This window comes from Letharia columbiana (assembly GCF_014066305.1).
Source record: "Letharia columbiana isolate WasteWater2 chromosome Unknown Sc0000013_s0, whole genome shotgun sequence".
NCBI lineage: Eukaryota > Fungi > Ascomycota > Lecanoromycetes > Lecanorales > Parmeliaceae > Letharia > Letharia columbiana.
In genome coordinates this window covers 486,860-509,396 of record NW_023501052.1, presented here as the reverse complement: position 1 = coordinate 509,396, position 22,537 = coordinate 486,860, and the positions used below count along the sequence as shown (strand labels likewise).

General features: G+C 50.6%; 12 protein-coding genes across 12 annotated transcripts; 6 read left to right on the top strand and 6 right to left on the bottom strand.

Moving 5' to 3' along the window:
- Positions 1 to 401: 401 nt before the first annotated feature.
- Positions 402 to 2,559, top strand: HO173_005087 (uncharacterized protein; the record flags this gene model as incomplete). Its single annotated transcript, XM_037307005.1, has 3 exons — positions 402 to 447; positions 498 to 2,236; positions 2,314 to 2,559. The coding sequence occupies 3 exons, from the start codon at positions 402 to 404 to the stop codon at positions 2,557 to 2,559; spliced, it is 2,031 nt and encodes a 676-aa protein (XP_037166129.1).
- Positions 2,560 to 2,830: 271 nt separating this feature from the next.
- Positions 2,831 to 4,636, bottom strand: HO173_005086 (uncharacterized protein; the record flags this gene model as incomplete). The annotated part of the gene is made up of 4 exons (XM_037307004.1): positions 2,831 to 3,654; positions 3,711 to 3,860; positions 3,910 to 4,516; positions 4,568 to 4,636. 4 exons carry the CDS (start codon positions 4,634 to 4,636, stop codon positions 2,831 to 2,833), a joined length of 1,650 nt encoding a protein of 549 aa, XP_037166128.1.
- Positions 4,637 to 6,086: 1,450 nt separating this feature from the next.
- On the bottom strand, positions 6,087 to 6,343 carry HO173_005085 (uncharacterized protein; the record flags this gene model as incomplete). Its single annotated transcript, XM_037307003.1, has 2 exons — positions 6,087 to 6,173; positions 6,230 to 6,343. 2 exons carry the CDS (start codon positions 6,341 to 6,343, stop codon positions 6,087 to 6,089), a joined length of 201 nt encoding a protein of 66 aa, XP_037166127.1.
- A 531-nt stretch (positions 6,344 to 6,874) lies between these two features.
- HO173_005084 (uncharacterized protein) lies at positions 6,875 to 7,441 on the top strand (the record flags this gene model as incomplete). Its single annotated transcript, XM_037307002.1, has 2 exons — positions 6,875 to 6,998; positions 7,050 to 7,441. 2 exons carry the CDS (start codon positions 6,875 to 6,877, stop codon positions 7,439 to 7,441), a joined length of 516 nt encoding a protein of 171 aa, XP_037166126.1.
- A 336-nt stretch (positions 7,442 to 7,777) lies between these two features.
- Positions 7,778 to 8,800, bottom strand: HO173_005083 (uncharacterized protein; the record flags this gene model as incomplete). The annotated part of the gene is made up of 1 exon (XM_037307001.1): positions 7,778 to 8,800. One exon carries the CDS (start codon positions 8,798 to 8,800, stop codon positions 7,778 to 7,780), a length of 1,023 nt encoding a protein of 340 aa, XP_037166125.1.
- Positions 8,801 to 9,259: 459 nt separating this feature from the next.
- Positions 9,260 to 10,287, top strand: HO173_005082 (uncharacterized protein; the record flags this gene model as incomplete). The annotated part of the gene is made up of 3 exons (XM_037307000.1): positions 9,260 to 9,568; positions 9,618 to 9,712; positions 9,768 to 10,287. The coding sequence occupies 3 exons, from the start codon at positions 9,260 to 9,262 to the stop codon at positions 10,285 to 10,287; spliced, it is 924 nt and encodes a 307-aa protein (XP_037166124.1).
- Positions 10,288 to 10,456: 169 nt separating this feature from the next.
- HO173_005081 (uncharacterized protein) lies at positions 10,457 to 11,709 on the bottom strand (the record flags this gene model as incomplete). Its single annotated transcript, XM_037306999.1, has 2 exons — positions 10,457 to 11,067; positions 11,115 to 11,709. The coding sequence occupies 2 exons, from the start codon at positions 11,707 to 11,709 to the stop codon at positions 10,457 to 10,459; spliced, it is 1,206 nt and encodes a 401-aa protein (XP_037166123.1).
- Positions 11,710 to 11,835: 126 nt separating this feature from the next.
- On the top strand, positions 11,836 to 12,156 carry HO173_005080 (uncharacterized protein; the record flags this gene model as incomplete). The annotated part of the gene is made up of 1 exon (XM_037306998.1): positions 11,836 to 12,156. The coding sequence occupies one exon, from the start codon at positions 11,836 to 11,838 to the stop codon at positions 12,154 to 12,156; it is 321 nt and encodes a 106-aa protein (XP_037166122.1).
- A 1,161-nt stretch (positions 12,157 to 13,317) lies between these two features.
- Positions 13,318 to 14,970, bottom strand: HO173_005079 (uncharacterized protein; the record flags this gene model as incomplete). The annotated part of the gene is made up of 6 exons (XM_037306997.1): positions 13,318 to 13,330; positions 13,401 to 13,836; positions 13,893 to 14,560; positions 14,617 to 14,677; positions 14,726 to 14,858; positions 14,929 to 14,970. 6 exons carry the CDS (start codon positions 14,968 to 14,970, stop codon positions 13,318 to 13,320), a joined length of 1,353 nt encoding a protein of 450 aa, XP_037166121.1.
- A 459-nt stretch (positions 14,971 to 15,429) lies between these two features.
- Positions 15,430 to 16,694, bottom strand: HO173_005078 (uncharacterized protein; the record flags this gene model as incomplete). Its single annotated transcript, XM_037306996.1, has 4 exons — positions 15,430 to 16,003; positions 16,063 to 16,538; positions 16,590 to 16,629; positions 16,681 to 16,694. 4 exons carry the CDS (start codon positions 16,692 to 16,694, stop codon positions 15,430 to 15,432), a joined length of 1,104 nt encoding a protein of 367 aa, XP_037166120.1.
- A 669-nt stretch (positions 16,695 to 17,363) lies between these two features.
- On the top strand, positions 17,364 to 18,547 carry HO173_005077 (uncharacterized protein; the record flags this gene model as incomplete). The annotated part of the gene is made up of 4 exons (XM_037306995.1): positions 17,364 to 17,594; positions 17,660 to 18,102; positions 18,217 to 18,251; positions 18,375 to 18,547. 4 exons carry the CDS (start codon positions 17,364 to 17,366, stop codon positions 18,545 to 18,547), a joined length of 882 nt encoding a protein of 293 aa, XP_037166119.1.
- A 316-nt stretch (positions 18,548 to 18,863) lies between these two features.
- HO173_005076 (uncharacterized protein) lies at positions 18,864 to 20,213 on the top strand (the record flags this gene model as incomplete). The annotated part of the gene is made up of 4 exons (XM_037306994.1): positions 18,864 to 19,435; positions 19,481 to 19,686; positions 19,743 to 19,867; positions 19,923 to 20,213. 4 exons carry the CDS (start codon positions 18,864 to 18,866, stop codon positions 20,211 to 20,213), a joined length of 1,194 nt encoding a protein of 397 aa, XP_037166118.1.
- Between the last annotated feature and the right edge of the window lie 2,324 nt (positions 20,214 to 22,537).

Below are 22,537 nucleotides of genomic sequence, written 5' to 3'. Positions count from 1 at the left end.
GGCGAGAAGTTTCTGGGTTTCATGCGTCAAATGGCCGCAGGCGGAGCTCAATACAAATGGAACCCATGCTATCAGACCTGAGGATGGGTTCAGCAGAGATGAGGTCACCAGATGTTATGTGTTATCACACTCCTAAATGTGGCCTCCATCAAATTCATTGGGTGTTGAAGACTTGCTTGGTGAAGAGCATCGGCACGTCGTTATTGGTAGCGCGCTAGTGATTTAAATTACATACAGCCCGCGTCAAACTCTATAGTTACTTTAGCCTGACTGACTCCACGATCTACATGTGTATACCGTCACGCGGCTTCGAGTCTAGTGCCACAGAAGTTAGGTTTACGACCAAGTGCCTTTGCTCATAGGCAGTGTGTAATTCAGAGAATAGAGCTCAATCCGCGAAAATGGAGGCTTCACGCGGCCCTCCCAGGGTCAAGAACAAGGCCCCAGGTATGTCCCGCCTGAGAGTGTTGAAGGCGTACGTGCTGACATCTTCCAAGCTCCTCAGCAAATTAGCGCAGAACAGCTGCTCCGTGAGGCCGTCGACAGACAAGAGCCAGGACTACAGGCGCCTACGCAGCGATTCGCAGATCTCGAAGAGCTTCATGAATTCCAAGGTAGGAAACGGAAGGAGTTCGAGGATTATGTGCGAAGGAATAGGATAAACATGAACAACTGGATGCGATACGCACAGTGGGAACTTGAGCAGAAGGAGTTCCGCAGAGCAAGGTCGATTTTTGAGCGGGCTTTGGATGTGGATTCCACCTCGGTCATACTATGGATCCGCTATGTCGAGGCGGAGATGAAGACAAGGAACATCAACCATGCGCGCAACATACTAGACCGAGCTGTGACAATCCTGCCGCGAGTGGATAAGCTGTGGTACAAATATGTGTACATGGAGGAGACTCTGGGAAACGTGGCGGGCACTCGACAAGTCTTCGAGCGGTGGATGTCATGGGAACCAGATGAGGCCGCATGGTCAGCGTATATCAAGCTCGAGAAGAGATACAATGAGTTTTCTAGGGCACGAGCTATTTTCGAGCGCTTTACCGTGGTCCATCCAGAGCCCCGGAATTGGATCAAATGGGCAAGGTTTGAGGAGGAGAATGGAACGAGCGATCTCGTCCGCGAAGTGTTCGGCATGGCTATCGAGACGCTAGGAGACCATTTCATGGATGAACGGCTGTTCATTGCCTACGCTCGCTACGAGGCAAAGCTTAAGGAATATGAGCGTGCCAGAGCAATCTACAAATATGCCCTGGACCGGCTTCCAAGGTCAAAGGCCATGACCTTGCACAAGTCATATACAACCTTCGAGAAGCAATTTGGTGATCGAGAAGGCGTAGAAGATGTCATACTCTCCAAACGACGGGTCCAATATGAGGAGCAGATCAAAGAGAACCCCAAGAATTACGACGTCTGGTTCGACTTCGCCAGGTTAGAGGAGATGTCACAGGACCCAGAGCGAGTGCGAGAGGTGTACGAAAGAGCGATTGCACAAATCCCACCGACGCAAGAGAAGCGACATTGGCGAAGGTACATATACTTGTGGGTGTTCTACGCTTTGTACGAGGAAATGGACAATGGAGATATCGAGCGAGCTCGCCAAATATACTCAGAATGTCTAAAGCTAATACCACACAAGAAATTCACATTCGCCAAGATCTGGATCATGAAAGCGCAATTCGAGGTCAGACAAATGCAGTTACAAGCCGCAAGGAAGACTATGGGCAACGCTATAGGCCAGTGTCCCAAGGACAAACTGTTCAAGGGATACGTCGAGCTTGAACTGAAGCTCTTTGAGTTCGTCAGGTGCCGGACTCTTTATGAAAAGTACATTGCGTGGAACCCTGCCAATTGTCAAGCCTGGATCAAATTTGCTGAGCTAGAAAGGGGTCTGGACGACTTGGACCGCACGCGTGGTCTCTTCGAGCTTGCAGTCGACCAGCCTGTCTTGGACATGCCGGAGCTGCTTTGGAAAGCGTATATTGACTTTGAAGAGGAAGAAGGGGAGTACGGCAGGACGAGAAGGCTGTATGAGCGACTGTTGGACAAGACAGACCACGTCAAAGTCTGGATTAGCTACGCGCATTTCGAAATCAACGTACCTGAAGAAGGCGAGGAGGAAGATGAAGAACAGGAGGACCGGCCAATCAGCGAAGAAGCTAAGCAACGCGCTCGCGAGGTCTTTGAGCGAGCGTACAAGAGCATGAGAGAAAAGGAACTCAAAGAAGAGGTATGTCTCTTTCTAACGCATCTTCTCCTCCCTCAATAGCATTCCTTGATCCGAAAAGTTCCGCTAACATCCCCCAGCGCGTCGCCCTCTTAACCGCCTGGAAATCCTTCGAAGGCACACACGGCGCACCCTCAGACATCGAAAAAGTCGACAAGCAAATGCCGCGCAAAGTCAAGAAGAGGAGAAAGCTCGACGACGACAGCTTCGAAGAGTATATGGATTATGTTTTCCCTGCAGACGACGAGTCAGCGGCGAAGATGTCGAAGCTGCTGCAGATGGCGCACCAATGGAAGCAGACGCAGGGGGAGAATGGGGTGGCGTAGTGCTTCCGCATCTTGCGTTTATTTTCGATTATCTACATCTAACGACACCAACGTGCAACAAGCTGAAGCTGCCAGTGATGCTCAAAGCGTTCGATAAATGAATTCGAATATACATCTTCTCATGAAAAGCGCCAGAGAGTATCCGCTAAATGCATCGAATAATGGTATGAAGCCCAGCTTATACTCATTCAGCCTCCCTTAGATCCTCAATTACACACACTTTCCCGTCATCTCTTCCCCTCACACAACAACACTCCCGCCCCGGACACCACTACTGCCAGGAACGCTTCCACTCCCACTCCCACTCCCCCCCACTCCCACTATTACTAGCCCCCACCTGCACCGCCCCAGCGCCCGCCGCCGCAGCCGCAGGACAAAGCGGGTTCGCGGCCGGGGTATCCCTCACCACCGTACTACTCCCCCACAACCCCGTCGTCGCATCACAGCACACCGTCCCATTCGGCGCTCCAACGACCGTATCGATCTTCGCGCTCGGATCCTCATACACCATACCCGTCGTAGACAGTACGCAGGCCGCCGAGACGTACGTGCAATTACACGGACCCACCAGCATGGGAGGCATGACGGAGTCCGGTTCAGGCCCGGCGGACGTGGTGTTGGCGAGGACGTCGAGCGTGCCGTTCGTGTCCAGGACACAGCGGCCACGACAGGTGCTGCCAAGCGCCACGTATGCGGCGGCCGCCGCGATGGCGTTGGAAGCCAATTTGGAAGCCAATTTGCAAGTATATGTGCCCCAAGTGGAATCGACTGGGAAGTCGTCCGCCGCCGTTTTGGTCGCGGCGCATGTGTAGCCGTTGTTGTAATCGCAATCCGTGTGAGAGACGCAGGATCCCGATTGCGCGCCGCTGCCGAGTCTGTTACCGGCTGGAGGCGCAACAGCGCTGTCGGGGGAGGACGGCGGTGAAGTCTTCTGCTTTTTGGCTGCAGGAGCTGAGTCGTCGTCGCAAGAGTAGTTGCCGTCGGCGTCTGTAATGCAGGCGAATTTCATGTCGAGCATCTGTTTCGTTTTCGAAGTGACGCCGGAGACGAAGATGCCGATGCTCTGGGGTATGCCCATCCCTTCGGATACATCGCCTATGATGAGTGAGCAGGCTGTCGCCGGAATTTATGGGAATGATGCATTCTCTTACCAGCCTTTGCTGAGCCGCCAACGCCGAGTCCAGCTACGCACTTTTGGCGGATGGCATCTGCCCGGCCCCAGATGTAATCCCAATTCTCGATATTGGAGGAAGCATAGTAATTTCCTCCGTCCAGCATGCTGACTTGAATGTAACATGTTCCTACGCGTGTCAGCTGGCTAAAACGCACGGCCAGAGCGGCCTTACTTACCACTCGTCCAGTTGTAAGGTGTCTGCGCAATTTCATAACCGTTGTAAACTGATTGGGCGCCAATTCCTAAAAATTCGCAGCTATCTGTCATGCTCTCGAAACCATCCCCAATGCCATCTTGAGCAAGTTCACAGTCCGCGCTAAGAGGATGTCCATAGAAGTATCCGGTTTCGTCGCAGTCAATGCCATCATCAGCTTCAGGGTCGTGATACGTGTCCATACAACCCCCTGCATCGACTTCGTCATCGGAATCAGATTCACCTACATCAGCAAGACATTGTGCCGACGCCGGTTTTGACGAAGAAGGATCGGGGTCGCCTGGAGCGATCTGTGTACAATAGCAGTTGGCCAGACATGCATCTTTGAGGTATTGCGAGTCAGGTGGGCCCAAAAACTCGTAAAGTTGTGACGCAGGCCTTTGGACGAGCAATGCATCACCCGCGGGAGGGCAGTAATACCCCATTCCTCCTGGGTATTGGCCGCATAGCGAGGTCATTGATCTGAACGTAGCAACCTGCGCGAGAAAGGCTTTCGCTGGATCGCTTTCAGCCGGTGGGGTGGGGTCAGGATAATTGGGAATCTGAGCTCGTGGATCGCATTCGAGCACCTAAAAGAAACGTCAGCGCATAGACGGCGAACGAGCAGAAGTTGGTCTTACGGGTATCAAACGCTTCCCAAGATTGGTTTTTGGTGTTTTGGACAAGCTAGAAATAGACGGTAGTGCCATAGAGCAAGGCAGAAGTAAAAAGATCGCTGTTGACGCTACACGGGAAAACATGATGGACCCCTCGAATATGCCTCTACCATGAACAGATAGGCAACAAAGTTTATAGAAGTCGCGAAAGAAACGAACAAAATACTTGGCAAGGAACGATCGTGGGAAATGGACGGACTTTGGGTTCTATCAAGGAGATACAATTGAAATACAGCTCCACCAAGACTGGAGACTTGAAACCCCACGGAACGCATGGTTCTTCGATCGACTTTTATATTTTGATGGAGCGGTAGCTAGACCGTTACCTCGGAGAATTGAAATTTGTCAGTGTTTCGGCAAGCACAAGTGCGTGTTTGGACGATGTTTGGACGATAGCCGCGAAACTTTTTATGCGCCCCCACACCCTGAGTCTTGTCACGAAAGCAAAACGCTGCTTCATCCGTGTGAGGCTATGCATCGCACTTCGCGCAATTGCTCCGCCAAGAATCCAGAGCTAGCGGGGCGCCTGGAGAATAGACAACAGGTCGCGTAACGTGGTGTATGAGAATTGGAACCCTCGTCTCGTCTAGTCTATCTCATGGAAAGCATGCCGGATTGAAACCAGTCAACGCATGACAGGCTTTGGTATTGTTGTACAAAGTCAAGGCCAAGGTTCGCAAACAATCGGTGGTATCAATCAAGTAGACTTGAGTCGGAGATAGTAGCTGGAGCTCTTTCTGAGAACTTTTGATACTGTGGCTTCGAAAACTTGGGCTCGGAAAGGCGATCTATAAGGAAGCGTAGCAGCGCGGAGTTATATTTTCTATAGTCAGTGAGAATAGGCCGATGTTGTACAAGACAGGCTCTGCTTCATGATAGATTTGCTTGCATGTCAGAAACAGAGGAATCACGTTCTGGGTCGTCTCGTCAAAATGACGTAAGGATGAAGGTGTTTGTCCGCTGGGAGGAGTATCTCGCGGAGCATCATCTCTCGAACATCTGTATCTAGAGTCAAGAATGGGAATGGCTCATCCGAGGGTATGACTGTAATCGGTCCCTGCATACATTTTATTTCCGTTCCTTGAACGCTGTTCGCTGGTATATGGCCACCTATAGGAGTAGACCTAGAGAGTCCGGTCAAGGTATCTCTGAGCCAAGGTAGGAAATTCTCACTAGATTCGGAGTTTTCATAAAGGGTTCCTCCTCGTATTACCGAAATCTCGAAAGGGGCAAGGTCTTAGTCTGGAAGATTGCTTAAATCCATCCAGCGTCTTTCAGGCAACTTCTGACAAATCCAGGTGCTTTCTCTGGTCTCCTGGTCCCCAGAGTCTTAGACTTTGCAAGCCAGGACATTCACGAGCCAGAAAAGTCATGAAAACGGTCCAGTCAAACAAAGAGATATTGGCCCAGTAATCAAGTGAGTAGCACCTCCGTTCCCCCCTTGGATCAATCTTCGCAATCGCTTTGGCAACATTTGAAAGAACTAGTGGTTCTTGCTGCCCATGTCCCCCCAGTCAGCGTACATTAATTGCCAAGAGGATGTACCGTAGAGGACTTCCTCGGCTTCATGCTAATAGTTTTTAAGCCGTTGAGAGTGGATATGATACCTCAGTATTAAAAGCCCACCTGAAGCTGTTTGCAAGCACGGATGACAGAGACATCAAAAAAAATTACTAGAGTCTTTGATCTTCTTGTACGGGCAGATCTGTCGTACTGCAATTGGCGCACGACCCAAGCCATCTTGGCTAATGCTCTCTGGATGTCTGTCTCCTGGGAAGAACAACTCCCCCAAGATCTAATCGCGAATTTCTCGCGGCAAATCAAGCAATGGAAAACAAGTAGATAGAGCGGCTGAGTCCATGGCTTTGGAGCGAGGACCCTCAGCGCACAGACCCCCAAGTGCAAAATGATGGAGAGTACGAGTATCTCTAGCAGCCAGGGCAGTCACTCTACGAAAGGAAGGCATTCCCAGGATGCAAGCTGCGGCGCTTTCTTGGGTACAGATGCTCGACGTCAATATAGCATCGCTCTGGAGATAGTCGTCAAGTATCGCTAAGACTGCAAGTTGAAAGGTCCACTGTATGTAATCGTAGCCGACTATTCGCCCGCTTATAGGAGCGAATAGTCGGACTACGATTAGTCTGTAAAGGTAACGATCGGTTCTTTGCTTAGCGTAGCCCTAAAGCTAATCCTCATCCTCTCTATCAAAGTCCTCGTTCCACGCTTTACGCCGTTCTTCCTCACCATCCCATTCCCAAACTTTTCGCAATCATGGACAGCGTCGGTACATACGCCACCAGTACAGCCGCATGGCTCTCCCTCCAAGCTATTCCTCTCCTCATATCTCCCAAATTGATAGTCACAATGCTTTCGCCCGATGCCAGGAGGCCCACAGGTTCACCCCCTGCTCCCTCTACCATATCATCCCCACTAAACCCCCTCCCAGATCTCGAAATATACCTCTCCCGCACCCTCTCCATGACCCTCCTGTGTCTAGGTCTCCTCACCATCCTTCTCGCCGGCCTCCTTCCCCTTTCCACCCCTGTCGCCGAATCCGAAAACTCCCACGCTCCCTCTCCGTACTCCGGTCCTACAATCTTCCTGACAACAACCTTCCACGTCTCGAGTACCATATACATGTATACGAATTATATGGCTACTGGATCAGCTTGTTTTGCGCTGGGGATGACAGGGAGTGGGATTCTGAGCTGTTTCGGACTGTGGTGTTTGATGTTCGGGGGAGGTGATGGGAGAGGAAAGGTGTCAGGGTGGCCGTTTAGGAATGATGAGGAACGGACAAGGAAGAAGGAGAAGATGATGAAGAGACGGGGTTTGTGAATGTGAAAATGAATTTGTATGACCAAGCTAAAACGATACTTCCATCTCTTTCAACACTATCGAGCGAACTTCTCTCAACACATTTGAGAATACTATCATCAACACTTTAAAGGGTGCCATTATCGACACTGCATTTTTATCAATAATTGTCAACGAATCTTCATCAATGCTTTTACGAGTAGCTTCGGCAACACGTTTGAGAGTATTTTTTGCAACACTCTCTGAGGTGTCTTCATCAACACTGTGAAGAGTATTTGTATCAAAACTGTCCGGGGTATCTCGACCAGTAAGCCTACCAAAAGGCCCGCTATCCGCTCGTCAAATCATCATAAATCATTAGACCATCACGCCATCAAGCCCCTTATAAAAGACGCCAAAATTATCGTCTCCTTCTTTAGTACCGCCCGACTCCATGACCGCAAAGACGATCTGCTCCCACCATCCTCCTTGAAATTCACTTTCCGAAAAGACCTCTTTCCAACACTCCACAACCTCTCCCCTCGGATTCGCAAAAGCACCACATCCCAGTGCCCCAAGCACTAACACTCTATGCCCTTTGACTGCCGCAATCCGCAACACCACTCTCATCTTCTCTTTCATAATTTCCCTATCACCTGCGCGCCTGTACCTCTCGTTCCCACCTGCATCTTTCTCGATCGCAGGCCCCTGGATAGCAGCGACGCTTACACAGCTGAAAACGGGCAAGTCATCTGGCTTGCTCAGATCCATCAATCCATGTCCCGAGCTCCTATTCGCGCGGATAACCACAACTGTTGGACTGTAGATACCGCCTGCTTCAGGCATAGGATAGAACTTGTACTTCAGGGTGAAAAAGAGGCTGGAGCGGTAGCACATTGCTTCTTCCTGCGCTAGAGAACCACGTAGCCAGCCTCCTCCACTGTGATACGCGTTCGCCATATTGAGGACCAGGACTGGCTTTTTCGGAAGCTGGGAGACTGTTGGTGTGGAGAGATCGATCGCAGCATCTATACTATCGGCATTGAGAACGCGTATAGCGGTCTGAGGTAGTCTCGGGCAAGAGCGAGAGTCCAAGCGGAAAAGGTTGCCCGGGTGGCAGAGGACGCCTTCTGCAGGAGCCCCTGGTGTTGTCTTCAGAACGTTCGGGAGGAGAGCCCTGGTCTCAGCTGCTGTATGGGCGAGCATAACGCTGCGAGTAGGTTTGAGATTAGGCGGTGGGCGGGCGAGGTTGGAGCGTCGTTCAGGATGGAGATTAATCGGAATTTTCCCTGAGTCGCGTTCGTGCTGGGGGGGGAATTGCTGCGTCTGCTTGAGAATTGGAGGCCTCAGGGACCGGTTTGGAGAGATACGGAGAGGTGGTAGTGTCTTCTGCGGAGCCATGTTTGGGCCTGAAGAAAGACGAGGTGAGCTTGCTCTGGTAAAGCTTCGGCTTTCGGTCTTGCGGGTCTGAGTCCGCCTCGGTATTGGTCATCGTGGTACTTCGTAAGGTGTCAGCATCCTTGTCGAGGGTCGAGATGGTTACATGGTGCTGTAGTGGAGGTGTTGATCTTGCGCGGAGTTGCGTACAAGTGAATAGAACGCTAAGCCTTGGCAGCTGAGATAAAACTGGAGAGAAAGCATTTATAGAAGAGATGCCTATAATTTTACATTTTGTTGGCATTTGATGTGTGGGACTATTAATTGCATCCTCTAGTATTCTCCTAATTATATTATCAACGCTCCGATGAATTTCTAAGCTGAACGGCTCAGAGGCCGAACCTCCCGAGGGAGAGGCATAAAAAGGACAATCAAACATCTGCATTACGAACAGCCCCCTCATAGACCGATAATCCAGTCATAATGACCTTCAAATACTTAATCACAGGCGCAACAGGCGGTCTCGGTGGCGGCGTCCTCCAACAGATCGCGAAGCATGCGCCCAAATCAGACTATGCAGCCAGCTCATCTCGCCCAGAGGTTGCAGAGCAGTTCGAGAGATCAGGCATCCAGTTCCGCCACGCCAACTACCAGGACCGGGCTTCGCTGGAAAAGGGGTTTGCTGGAGTTGAGAAGCTGCTGTTTGTGTCTGCAAACACCTATGACAATGAGGCGAGGAACCAGCAACACAGGAACGTGATTGAAGCGGCTAAGTCCGCCGGCGTTGGTCATGTTCGTGATCCTCTAATGCGGTAGTTGTAAGCTAGGCTGACGATGACAGGTATTCTACACATCGCTCGCTTGGGGAGGCCATTCTTCCGACTCGAAAATCGACGTGCAACAAGCGCATTACGTCTGCGAAGCAATGCTGAAAGAGTGTGTGAGCTTCGAGAGATTGTTTCTGTTAGCATGATCCGCTAAGAATTGTTAGATCTGGGATCGCATACACGTCTGTTCGAGAGGGCATATATGCTGAAGCTTTCCCCCTTTTCTTGAATTACTATCCTTCATCCCAGATCCTGCGTCTGCCAGCCGATGGTGCCGTTGCTTATGCATCCCGCGCTGAACTTGCAGAAGCTACCGCAAATCTGATGATGAGAGGTGGCCACAAAAAAGAGATAGTCTTGCTGACAGGGGCGAAAGCCGTCACTTTGGCAGATTTGGTGGAGATAATCAACGATGTCACCGGCAGAGGGATTGCTGTCGAAAAAGTGCCGTTTGACAAGTATACAAGGGAAAGCGCGGAAAATGACGAAGGTGGCAAGTCGGAATGGTGGTTCGAGAAGAGAGTATCGTGGTATGACGGGGTTGCAAAGGGCGACGGAAAGGCAGTGGACCCTTTGATGGAGCACCTGCTGGGTAGAAAGCCCAAGGATGGCACAGAAGTCGTGAGAGGGATCCTCGCTGCTGACCCAATTTACACGTGGCATCAGAATTATGCGAAGAAATAGATCCGAGAAAGTGCCACGATAGGAGCATGGAAGCATGGTTAAAATCCGATATTCACTGTGAACTTGTGGAATTCTCTCGAAGACCGACTGATTTCCATGGCTCTGTATAATTCGAGGAGAGGAGAATTTGGGGTATCAGCCTCTTGCATAACAGGCTCACAGAAGCTCTTCAAGCCGATCTCATCTCTGGTGGCATTTCCGGTGGACCTGCAGCATATCGATACCACGGCAAAGGTCCCAAAATGGGCAGCATAGGCAACGGCAGATCCTCTGCCAGCTTCTGAACAGTCTCAGGATGCTCCCCTTTGTCATGTGCCGTCGCAATCTCGGCCTCCATAACGTTCGCAAGCACCAACTCTTTAGCTATCCACTCCTGCTTCCTTTTGGCTTCCAGTGATCGTATTTCGTCTTGCAAATCAGACCCATCCTCCTCGGACCAATGAATCTGCCGCCGTAGGAGTTTGAACAGCCGCTCTGAAGGCATTTCCAATTCTTCTTCAGTGAACTGGACATCTGCTGGGTATTCAAAGGGTGCTGCAGATAGACCTTCATTTTCTGCATCTGTATTGCTGTAGATGGTTGCGTCGTCGTCAATCTCAGTATCTCCGTTACCTTCGTCGCGTGGTTTTGAGTTTACGATGAGTTTTAGTCTTTGCGGCTTAGGCGGTATTGACGAGTAGTTCTTAGGTACTGGATCGGATGGCCGTAGTGCTTCGGTCTCATGTACAGTCCTCATATGCTTAGCTAGAGCATCAGAGCGTGTAAAGGCTTTGTCGCATTCTAGTCCGGGTAAGCAGAGCACTATTTGGTGACCCTGTAGAGCATACCTGGCAATTGGCAGTAAAACGGCTTCTCCTTGGTATGACTCCGCATATGAGCTTTGAGAGCATACCCACTGGCCTGAGCACTGTTTCGATTGCAACCATCCCACTCGCACGCATACTTTTTCTTGTTCTTGCCAATATGATCATCATGTAAGTGCTGCACCAAGTTGTCCATATTGCCTAAATCACCCGCCTGACAATCCTGCCATTTGCACGTCGTGACCTGCTCCGAGGGTACCGAAGCGTATGGCTCATCTTCCGGAAAGCCCATTACTTTGTCGCCCATTGGGGATACGGGTACGCTTCCTGTGGTGTCGGATGAGATGTCCCCTAGATCTTCTGGGATCTCATGGAGAGGAGCTGGGGTTGACTGATGTGAGTACTGGCCAGTACGGCGTCTCTTGGCTGGTGGAACGAGGTGTGTATCATGGGAAGGAAGAGTATCGGTGCTCTGCTCCCGGTCCTCGACTTTGACCTCGTCGCCGAATTCACTAGAGCCGTGGGATGAGAGAGGCGACATGTCTGGTGAGTCTGCCATTGCGAGGATTGGTGCCAAAAGATGATTCGCAATTGTAGGGACGAGGGGCAGGTTGAACATTTGTCGTTGGCGCTATGTCCACACAGCCATTAAAACCACATCCAGGGTCTCCTTATCAAAGACCTTTCACGAACTGCTTTACAACAAACTCTACTCACGTTTGATTCAACGCAATCTCAGCCTGTCATGGCCTCCAACCTCGTCGAGCTCGTCAACGAATACTACGAGGCCAGAAAACCCTACACCCAGATGCTGCGAGAAGCCCATGCCAGCCTACCTACTAAACACTCCTCCCCCAAAACCGACACATCTACCGCTGAAGCCATTGACATGGTCCAATCTCAGCAAGAGTCGCCGTTCTCAACTTCCCCCAGGATACCAAACGAAGAGATGAGGGACGTTTTGAAAAGGCTGGAGGCTACCAAGATCGAGTATGCGCAGGGAGATAAGTCTACGGGGAAGGCTTCTGCGGAAAGGAAGGGGAAGGCTCCTGTGGAAAAGAAATGATGGGCGTAATGACAGCAAGAGCATATTCGAACGGAGGCGGAGTGAAAAACAGTCGTGATCATAGCTGGCATGGGCTGCTGCATACTGTGGAAGCTCTCGTGAGAGGCAGGTCGTCGACAAGGATCGGCAATCAAGCCGCAAAATCACAGCATGTACGGAGGCACCCAGGGCCAGAGGCATTAGACCGGAAATGTTGGAGAGTATTGAGAACCTGGTACCACAACGCTCTCGGCTGTCCTTCTGATCACACGGACATCGGTCGAGCCTATCGCCATCAGCTCGCAAATAAGCGGAGTGGACTCCTTGACCCTAGCTCCGTAAGTAGCTTCGATTCATTTCATTTCTTCCTTCCTTCCTCCATTCCATATGATGAACGCACTCAAGAATTCTGCAATTCGGATTGGCCCTTTTTATGGGGGATCGCATGTCGACAAATTGAACATTACACTCGATCTGATATCATAAATCGTGGTTGCACTTGACTGACTGCCTCGCAATTGCAATGACGATTGCTGATTTGTTGGCGTTGGTTCTAGATCCGAGAGTGTTTCACTGGTACCATGAACGTTTCATAAATCAAAGCTGCAAAGGTCACGTTCTGCTGTTGGTTGGATGTCATAGGGGCAGGATCGTCTATTGGACCTTTCTTTTCAGGTCTGATTAGGATCTTTCATTCGGCACACGAAAACTCAAGCCAGGAGAAGGAGAAGGAGCAGAAGATACAATTATGGCTAGGCTTCGTCACTTGGGCTACTCGATATGGCAATCGGTTCGCAACAGTAGGAAGCAATAACAGCAACCGATGGGGGCAGACCTCAGTACTCTACAGAATCCTTGAATTTGCGACTCGTTGAAGCGAGGGGACGAGGAACGGGGAAATTAGGATATGGCAGATCACATTCAGTTGAAAAGGAATTCTTGGACCACCAGTTTCATCTATCAAGTCTGATCTCGGATGTCAATGCTGACAGGCACTCTATGTGACAATGGTTGACAATGCCAAATCACGAACGCCATTTATGGTAGACTCAAACCATTTGTTGAGATGGCTCGCTCGCTAAAGTCAAAGGGGGATATAGCCGTTGAAGGGCATATGCTTTTGTTTGTTCATCTCGTCGTAAATCGTGTTGAATGATTATTAGATGGCTGTTGAGGGCAAATCTAGTAGCGGTAGCTGTAAAACGGACGTCAGTAAAAGTATCGAACGAAATATCGGAATCCTTCGAAGGATGAATTGAACGTACATGTCGTTCTTGAAGGGTCCCTCGGCAGGCAGACCCAAGTATTCAGCTTGTGTCTCCGACAGCTTCGACAGCTTGACGTTGACGTGATCCAGATGCAGCAGAGCGACTTGCTCATCTAGAATCTTGGGCAGGACATAGACCCCGATTTCCTTCTTTCCAGTCTTCCCAAACTCGATGTAGCGCTTACCGAACGCCTCATCCTCGGCCTTGAACAACATAATCTGCGCGAGCACTTGGTTGGTGAAGGAGCATGACATGACGAACGAAGAGTGACCGGTAGCACATCCAAGGTTCACAAGGCGGCCCTCGGCGAGGAGTATGATGTGATGGCCGTTTTCCATGAGGTAGCGGTCGACTTGGGGCTTGATGTTTTGGACAGATTTGGCATTCTTCTTCAACCAGGCAACGTCGATCTCGATGTCAAAATGTCCGATATCTGGGTATGAATTTAGCACCAATCCTAATCTGCAGCTTGGAATGCTCAATACTCACTGCACACAATGGCATCATTCTTCATGACCTCGAAGTGTTTGCCGAGGAGGATATCTCTGCATCCAGTCGTAGTGACGAAGATCTGACCTTCCGGTGCAGCGTCTTCCATGGTAGTGACCTGGTAGCCTGAAACGGCCGCCTGCAGAGCGTTGATAGGATCAATCTCGGTGACAATGACACGGGCACCCATGCTGTGTAAAGCCTGAGCGCATCCTTTGCCGACGTCACCGAATCCAGCGACAACGGCGACTTTGCCAGCAACCATGACATCTGTGGCACGCTTGATACCATCGATGAGAGACTCTCTGCAACCGTACAAGTTATCGAACTTGGACTTCGTAACGGAGTCGTTCACGTTGACAGCGGGTACCAGAAGACCTTTCCCCTTGAGCATTCGGTACAGGTGGTGGACACCAGTGGTCGTCTCTTCTGAAACACCGTAGCAGTCCTTGAGCATCTCAGGGTGCTTGTTGTGTACCAGCGCTGTCAGGTCTCCACCGTCATCGAGGATCAAGTTGAGGGTCTTTCCATCGTTGAAGGCTACGAGCTGTTGCTCCAAACACCAGTTGTATTCTTCCTCGGTCTCACCCTTCCAGGCGAACACTGGAGTACCTGCAGCAGCGATGGCAGCTGCAGCATGGTCTTGTGTGGAGAAGATGTTGCATGATCTAGCCCACAAACTTTAGCCTTTTTGACTCACCAAAGTAAAGAAGTGAAAACGCACGACCAAGTGACTTCGGCTCCGAGAGATGTGAGGGTTTCAATGAGAACAGCGGTCTGAATAGCTGCAATCAATCAGCACTGCCAGATGTTTCCTCCCTTGTATCGCTTACTCATGTGTAGACATCCTGCGATACGGGCGCCCTTCAGTGGCTGATCTTCTGCGTACTTTATCCGCGTGGCCATGAGACCTGGCATCTCATTTTCGGCGAGCTCAATTTCGCGACGGCCAAAGGCTGACAGTGACTAGAATGAGATAAGCATAGGTGGTATGCCTTACGAAGGCTCCAATTGGCCTTGCAAGTCATATACGTACGATGTCGGCGACCTTGTACTTAGATGCTGGTGGTCCACTCATGTTTGCGGTGTTGTGGAAGGTTCTGTTTGTAGAATGTCTTGGAGTGGAAAACGAAGGTAGGTAGCTTCAGTGGATTGAAGGAATAGAGGGAGATTCGAGAGCGAGGCTGGGTGTTGGTGGTGTGGTGAGAGCTGAAATCGACCGGTGGCTTGCGGCGGGCTTACTCGTTCTGAGCTCGATTTTTTCCAGCTTAGCGTCGATCTGTATCTTGCATCTTGCAGGGTTTGATGCTTCTAGTCCATTGATGGAGATATTATGTGACGCCTTCTCATTTCATTTATGTGGTCAGGCTTGTCGCAGCGTTAATCATTTATTGCCCTTCAGGCTTCTCGATACCATCTTTCCCAGCATTTAGACGTAATTCAGTAGCCCGGGTTCGCTGTCTCTAACGCTACAGTACTACGAATGCATCTATTTGGAATCCGGTAGTTCCGGAACTTCACCCAGCTCGTTGGTGCCTCATGGTTCTCCAGCTCCGGGCAGAAGGTTGCCCCTAACAGCAAACATCTTCCCTGTAACCCCTGCGGCGAACCCGTCTACCTGCCTCGCATACTGCTCGACTTGCCTGCTGTTCAACAAAGTATCTAGTCTCCCTGGCTCCTGAGGTAACTTGAACAATCTCTGCCATTCATCCTCCGGTAATGGAGTCTGCTTCGCCAACGCCCTGCTCGCATTTTCCGACTTTCGCTTCGCCTGCCACGCGGTAATTTTGGTCTGTTCACGTGCAAGTTGACGTTGATAGTATTGGTAATTGTTGAGTTCGGTGTGGTGCGTCTCTATACTTTCAAGGAGGAGGTCGGTCGTCTGGGTGAGGAATGGGTCGATGGAAAGATTCAGCGAAGAAAAATTCGGTGAAAGAGGATCTGGTGTTTTCGCGAGTGAGGCGATTGTGGGCGGCTGAGACTCTTGCGCTTCTGCAGAGGGAACCGGGGAAGGCATAGAGTGTAGGAAAGAGGTTAGGAGGTGAGAGTTGTGGATTTGGACTGGAAGTTCGAGTAGGATATCTTGATAGCGGAGGTTCGATTTTTGGAGGCTGGGGTTGCGGACACGTTAGTACGTACTCGATGATAGAGAACAAAGAACTGGCAATACCTCTCGGTGGTGAATTTGGCTTCTTTGTAGGCGATCATGAACGAGGGCGATAACCTAAACGCTCGTAGGCTAAGGCTTCCTTGAGAGCTTCTGCTGACATCATGGATCAAGGCCACTGTCCGCTCATTCAACTCCTTCTGATAAAAATGTTGGTTCTCGATCATGTTAAGATTCACGAAGTTGCCCAGATTTGCGCTGGTGTACCAGCCGGTATTGTTGGCATCCACGTTGACTTCTCTTAGCTTCTTGATCATTTCGTTCTGGTATGAGGCATTTGCTTTGGCTCTAGGGGCGGCTGCAGCAAGATTTGAGGCCGCATTGTTATCGTGGTGGCCATCTGTTGGGGGTACTTCGACGGTTGGGAAGGGGAAAGAGTTGGTGATTTCGAGATTTGCTGCTTTGTCCATGCCGACCAGAAAACCGGTAGCGGTTGTAGGGAAAGTCTGCGAGCAGTGTTTTATTATCTTCATGACCACCTAATACAAAATCAGCTAACGGTGCTGCATGCGCACTTGATAGACCCCTACCAATGCCTCCAATTGAACCGCCTTCAGCGGAGCATCTTTTCTACCACAGGTTAGTATTTATATGAACAAAATGGGACAGGTTCACTCCTACATTGTGTCCGCCATGTTTTACGAGAGAATTTATTACTTGGCCGTTAGAAGTGCTCACAAAGGCTGTGGGAATTCAACTTTGGAGTGGTGGAGTAAGAGTCGCGCGTATTTTCTGTGCGGTGATATTGATATTCCATTGCCGATGAGTCCGAGCTAAGACTAGCGTTTAATATGCCAAGGAATGTGGACCCTTGAAGCACTGGCGTTCACCATAGGCCACAAATCCACGCTCTCTCCGTTCGACATTGAGGTGGGAGGAACCGTATTACGTAGACTACTTACGACGCGCCCAATGTTTGGAAGCCACAAGGACAATGGAGCCTGCAAGCAAACTTGATCATTCTATGGCTTTAGCTGCAAACGGAATCGTTGCGGACTTAAGGTACCTCGGGTGCTATTCCCCGAAAATTCGGCGTTTGGGTTATCGCGAATATCGCTGCTAAGGTAAATGTTGGGGATAAAGCCGCCCCGATGGCCGGATCTGAGGACTTTATGGACCATCTCAAAGTCCGAACCCTACTCCAATACTTATCTATAAAGAAGCCATGTATTCCCTAATTGCTGACCTTAATAACCAGCATTTATTATCCTCATACCATAAAACATTCATCATGTACTCAGATATCATCCTCCAAACATTTGACGCCTTCCAAGCCCAACAGGTCACCTCGATGAAGGCCCACCATGTCGCCAAGAATAATACTCATCACGAGAGCGAACAGAGGCATAGGCTTCTCAATTCTTCAGGCCTTGGCCACGCGCTCTCCATCCCATCACTATCTTCTTGCCGCTCGCAGCACGCCGAACGGGGAATTGGCCATTCAGGGACTGCGAAAGTCGGGCGTGCAAGCTGAGATCGACGTCGTGGAATTGGATGTTGCAAACGAGTCGAGCATCAAGGCGGCAGAGCGAAAGGTTCGGAAGTGGTACGGACGACTAGATCTTCTGGTTAACAACGCTGGGATCGCGATCCTCGAAAGGCCAGACGCTCGAACATCCAAGAAAGCTACGCTCAGACCTTCAGCACCAACATTACTGGCGTCGCTCTCATGATGATCACCTTCCTACCTCTCATGAAGGAGAGCTCTCCAGACGCTCAAATCATCAACATCTCTTCTGCTCGCGCCTTTCTTCATCTATCATCAACCCGGAATCTCCCACCATCTACGGTGATCTCCTACTCGGTCAGCAAGACGGCTCTCAATGCTTTGACGGTCGAGTACGCGAAGGCAGAGCCTACTATTGCCTTTTACGCCGCTATTCCAGGCCACTGCAAGACTGCATTCAACGGTTTCAAGGGTACGAAGGATCCATTGGACGGGGCGCGAGTGGTCGTGGAGCTGGTATTGGCCGAGAAGGGGAAGTACGAGAATGGCTTTTGGCAACTGGAGGGCAATGAGAAGGAGGCAAGCCGAGTGCCGTGGTAGCTCTTGATCATATGTTATGCGTTAGCAAGGCAGCACTTGTTAGAGGCCAGCTCTTCTGCGATCAATCGGAGTCAATGCATCACAGACCACCTAATACTATTGCCACGTAGGCACATTCAAAAACCAAAATATGTTGACAATAGAGGTCAGAATGCCGTGAACTTGTTAAAGATTTTGACCATCGAATATTCTCATCCTTTCAACTCCACAAATCACAAATTGTGGAAAAATGTGTGACTCAGCAATTGCAACCCCCTGATCTACAAAGGTCCATGGCTGATAACCCATCAATCGTCTGTAATAATGGACTTCCTCATTCGTTTCGTACAAATCCATGAGACCTTTCGTAAGCCTGAGATCGAGGCGTTGGCCGTCCTTGCAGATGTCAATGTCGAGTTCCTATCCTACAGTGAAAGTGTATGTTTTGACTTTTCCGGCTGAAATCTTTTGTCACATCTCTATAAAATCAGACGATGAGAACAGTCAATGTCTGATCTGTGTAGTCTCCATACTCAGTAGTCCGCCTAAAGGATGAAGCAACCGCAAAATCTCTCCTAAGCCGCAGCATCTCAAGCAAAGGGATCTACGAGCTATGGGGAAGCGGAACAGACTACGATGAGCTCCATGCAGACATTATTATGCGCACAAGAGGTCAATGGCCGCAGTATCAATCTTGCTCTTTCAGGTTTGAATTCGACACCTTCTGCGGCTCCCGAACGCTACGGAGCAAAAAGCTATCATCGAATCTTTCAAATATATGGGTTTCAATGGCCCTATTCGTATGCGAGGTGCAGAGCTTAGTTTCACCATCTTCGAGGAGTACGAGTATGGTGTGAAAAAACCCAAACGGCTCTATCTGGGAAGCTTTATAGGCAGTAGTTCACGGCACGCAATCGTTGACTACAGTTTGAAGACCAGGGACTACATCAACACTACATCTATGGACTCGGAGCTCGCGCTATTAACCGCGAATCTCACACTCGCCGCTCCAGGAAAGATATTCTACGACCCATTTGTTGGCACAGGTAGCTTTCCGATCGCTTGCTCTCATTTCGGTGCCAGGACCATGGGATCTGACATAGACGGGCGAATGGTGAGAGGAAAGAATGGGAAAGACATTAGGACTAATTTTCGACAGTATGGATTGCTTGATAGGTATCTCGATGGCTTTATCTCGGACTTGACGCACAGCCCGCTTAGGAGAGGGAGATGGCTGGACGGTATCGTTGGTGACCCACCGTATGGTGTTAGAGAGGGTCTGAAAGTTCTGGGGACAAAGGATGGGCGTGGAAAGGAAGCTGTGTTTATCAACGGGGAGGCATCACATTTGTAAGGCTGTTTCATCTCGACAGATACAATTGCTAATCCAGGCAGACAAGACAAATATATCCCGCCAAAGAAGCCGTACAGCTTCGAAGCTATGCTAGACGACCTGCTTGATTTCGCCGCACTATCGTTGGTAGACGAAGGGAGGCTTTCTCTCTGGATGCCGACCGCGAATGATGAAGATGGAATCTTAGGGATACCATCACATCCATACTTAGACTTGGTCAGCGTTTGCGTTCAGACATTCAACAAATGTATGTAGAGTGCCCCATCTCAGAGCTTGCAGGCTCTTCTGACAATTCGAACATAGGGTCTAGAAGGCTTTTGACGTACAGAAGATTGCCAGACTCTGAGATCAAAGGAGACTTGAACATGAGGCAAAGAGAAGCTGCAAAAGGAAGCAGTGCTAATGACTTGAACTCTTTTAGGAAACGAGTAAGTACTCCTCCTTCAGATATAATGGCCGTGACGTGCTGATTGATCTGGTCAGTATTTCGAAGGATTCAAAGCTTCAGGGGCAAGTGAGAATCCTCAAGAGGTGCCCACCAGTGAGGTGGAAGGTCCGCCAGAGTCAGCAAAAACTTTCGTTCCAGATGGCCTCTTAGCTAAGAAGAAGGAACTTGAAAAGTTGAAGAACCGCGCACTGGAAAAGAATCAGGAGTTGCGTGATCTTGAGACCGCCCTGGCCCAGAAAGAAAAACAACGGAATGCAGAAATCGAAGAGCTCAGGAAAGAGCTTGGGACAGGTCGACAGTCATGGATGACAGCCGAAAAGCACTGAAAACGATGTTGGCATACCAGAATGGGCCACCCGTCGGGTTAGCGACCAGACCTCGCACGGTTCTCTGAAGGGTAGATTCAGTCACGTAGTATTCTTCGTCCATGATTCGCAAGACTTGGACCCGCCACGGGCACACGGTGCTGGACCCGATTTTCTCTCCGACGTTCAAAACTGGCATCCTTCGGCCCAAGGTCCAAAGCAGAGACTCCTGCCTGGTTAGCCACCGCACGCCTCGTTCTCCACAATACAAAGCACCAGCAAGAGGAAAGTATTGGGGACCATTCGAGAGGGTCTGGTGTCATACCACCAGAGCTCCGAAAGCTAGACAGGCTTGAAAAAATAGTCAGACATCTTGCCCGGGCCATGCATGCTCTTATTCGTACACTCTCACAGCCTGCCATGACCCACGGAATCTCTTACTTGTACACTCTTACAGCTTACTCCTCCTTCCCGTCCCCCTCCACAACCCACCCTCATCCCCCCTCCCACCCGCACCACCAACTGCCTGCCCATCCCCAAGTAACCTCCTAACCCCCTCCTCTCCCTCCCGCCACCTAACCCTCTCCACCTCTTTCCGTACCCTCTCCCTCATCCTCCCGACCAAAACAACCGCATCGTCCTCATCCAACTCCTCCCTCTGCCCCTTCCCAAACACCGTCCAGCTCCTCGCCTTCACCTCCGGTACATCGCCGACGCGCGGTATGATATGAAAATGGACATGGGGCACGACCTCTACGCAGATTTCGGGGTCAGCACTCTTTACTCGAGCTAGGAAAAGGAGTTGCAAGACAGGTCTGAGCAGTGAAAAGGTCTTCCTGCTCCCGAAACATGTCTGGCGACTCAATCTCATTACCAAACAGAAAAACACAGCTCCGAAATATACGTACGGGCCGCGCGTGCTCCTATAAAATATGAATGTCAGCCCTCGTAGTCCCGTCTGCCCATCCTGACCCTCTGGGCACCCACCATTATTCTGCACGACGTTCCAATCCCCCACGTCCAGATCCGCATCTTCCCCCTCCCCCTCCCCACCCTCACCTTCCCTCACAGCCCCCACAACGGCCCGGCTCACCACCCCCAACCACCGCCCCACCGCCTCCCCCTCCTCCACCCTCACATCGCCCAGTTTCTCCCGGTGCGCCCGCACGACGACCAGCACGTGCCCCCTCGATATCGGCGCGTGGTCCAGGAACGCGATCAGGTGGGGCGTGGAGAGGATGAGGTGGGCGGCCGGGGGTGTGGGGTCGGGGGACGCGGTCGTGGGGTTGGGCGTCGCGGGGGGTGGGAAGGCGGAGGTGGGGGGGAGGAGGCGGGTGGGGGGAGGGGGGGTTGGCGAGGGCGATGGCGCAGAAGGGGCAGGTTGGGTTGGGGGTGGGGGGGCTGGGTGGGGCGGGCATTGGAGGGGGGAAGGGTTGGTGGTGGATGTTGGGGCTTGTTGTGGGGAGAGATGGGAGGGGTACGTCAGGACTTGGGTATTGGGCGATTCTGTGAATGTGGTTGTTTAGGGTGGTTGGAATGATTCGGTTTGATATGCAGGAAGCGAAGCTATTGTCGTTTATAAGAAGATTTTTTCCTTTCTTGAAATAATTTTCGCCGCGTCTACGTATCTAGCCAAAGAGTCAATACCTACCCTTTCGCTCATAAGCTTTCTTGATCCACGGCATGATTAGAAAGTGGGCATTCTGCCAATCCTTCCCCTTAGGCCCCATCGGCCCCTATCACGGGCAACCACAAAGCAAGCTGCCAGCAAAAGCGGCAGACTCAAGCGCTTACGACTGTTGTAGTGTCTAGGTCTCGCCAACACAGTATGGGTATTGAGCCGAAAATCTCCACTGTCATTAATATACAGACCCGTCTCAGACAATGCTTAGGACTCGTACCGCCGCTACAGACTCTTCTCGGCAGCACGCCTACAAGGCACGCCCTTCGTTTTGGCCGATACTATAGCATTCGTCAGTCAAGATATACACGGACAGATGAAGGACCACCGACCACGCTGCCGTGTAGAAGAAGAGGTAGAGGTCTATAGGAATGTAAGAGATTGTAGGAACAGTCCTGCATGGAGAGAATTTCATGTGCGAATATTTTTGTGGATTCCGATCAAAAAAATCGACTCTTCTGTCAAAGCATCTCAAACAGACATGATCTTGAAAGAAATGTGTATGAAAACTATCACTTTTTGCTGGCACTGCGCCTGAAGTGTACGACTTCTACAATTTCTCCCTGGCAAACAAACGACGGTTATTAGGAAAGGTTCGTGAAAATCGCTACTATCTTCGGGCAACTGTAGGATTTCTGCAATTCCATTAAGAGCTTGCGCCCTC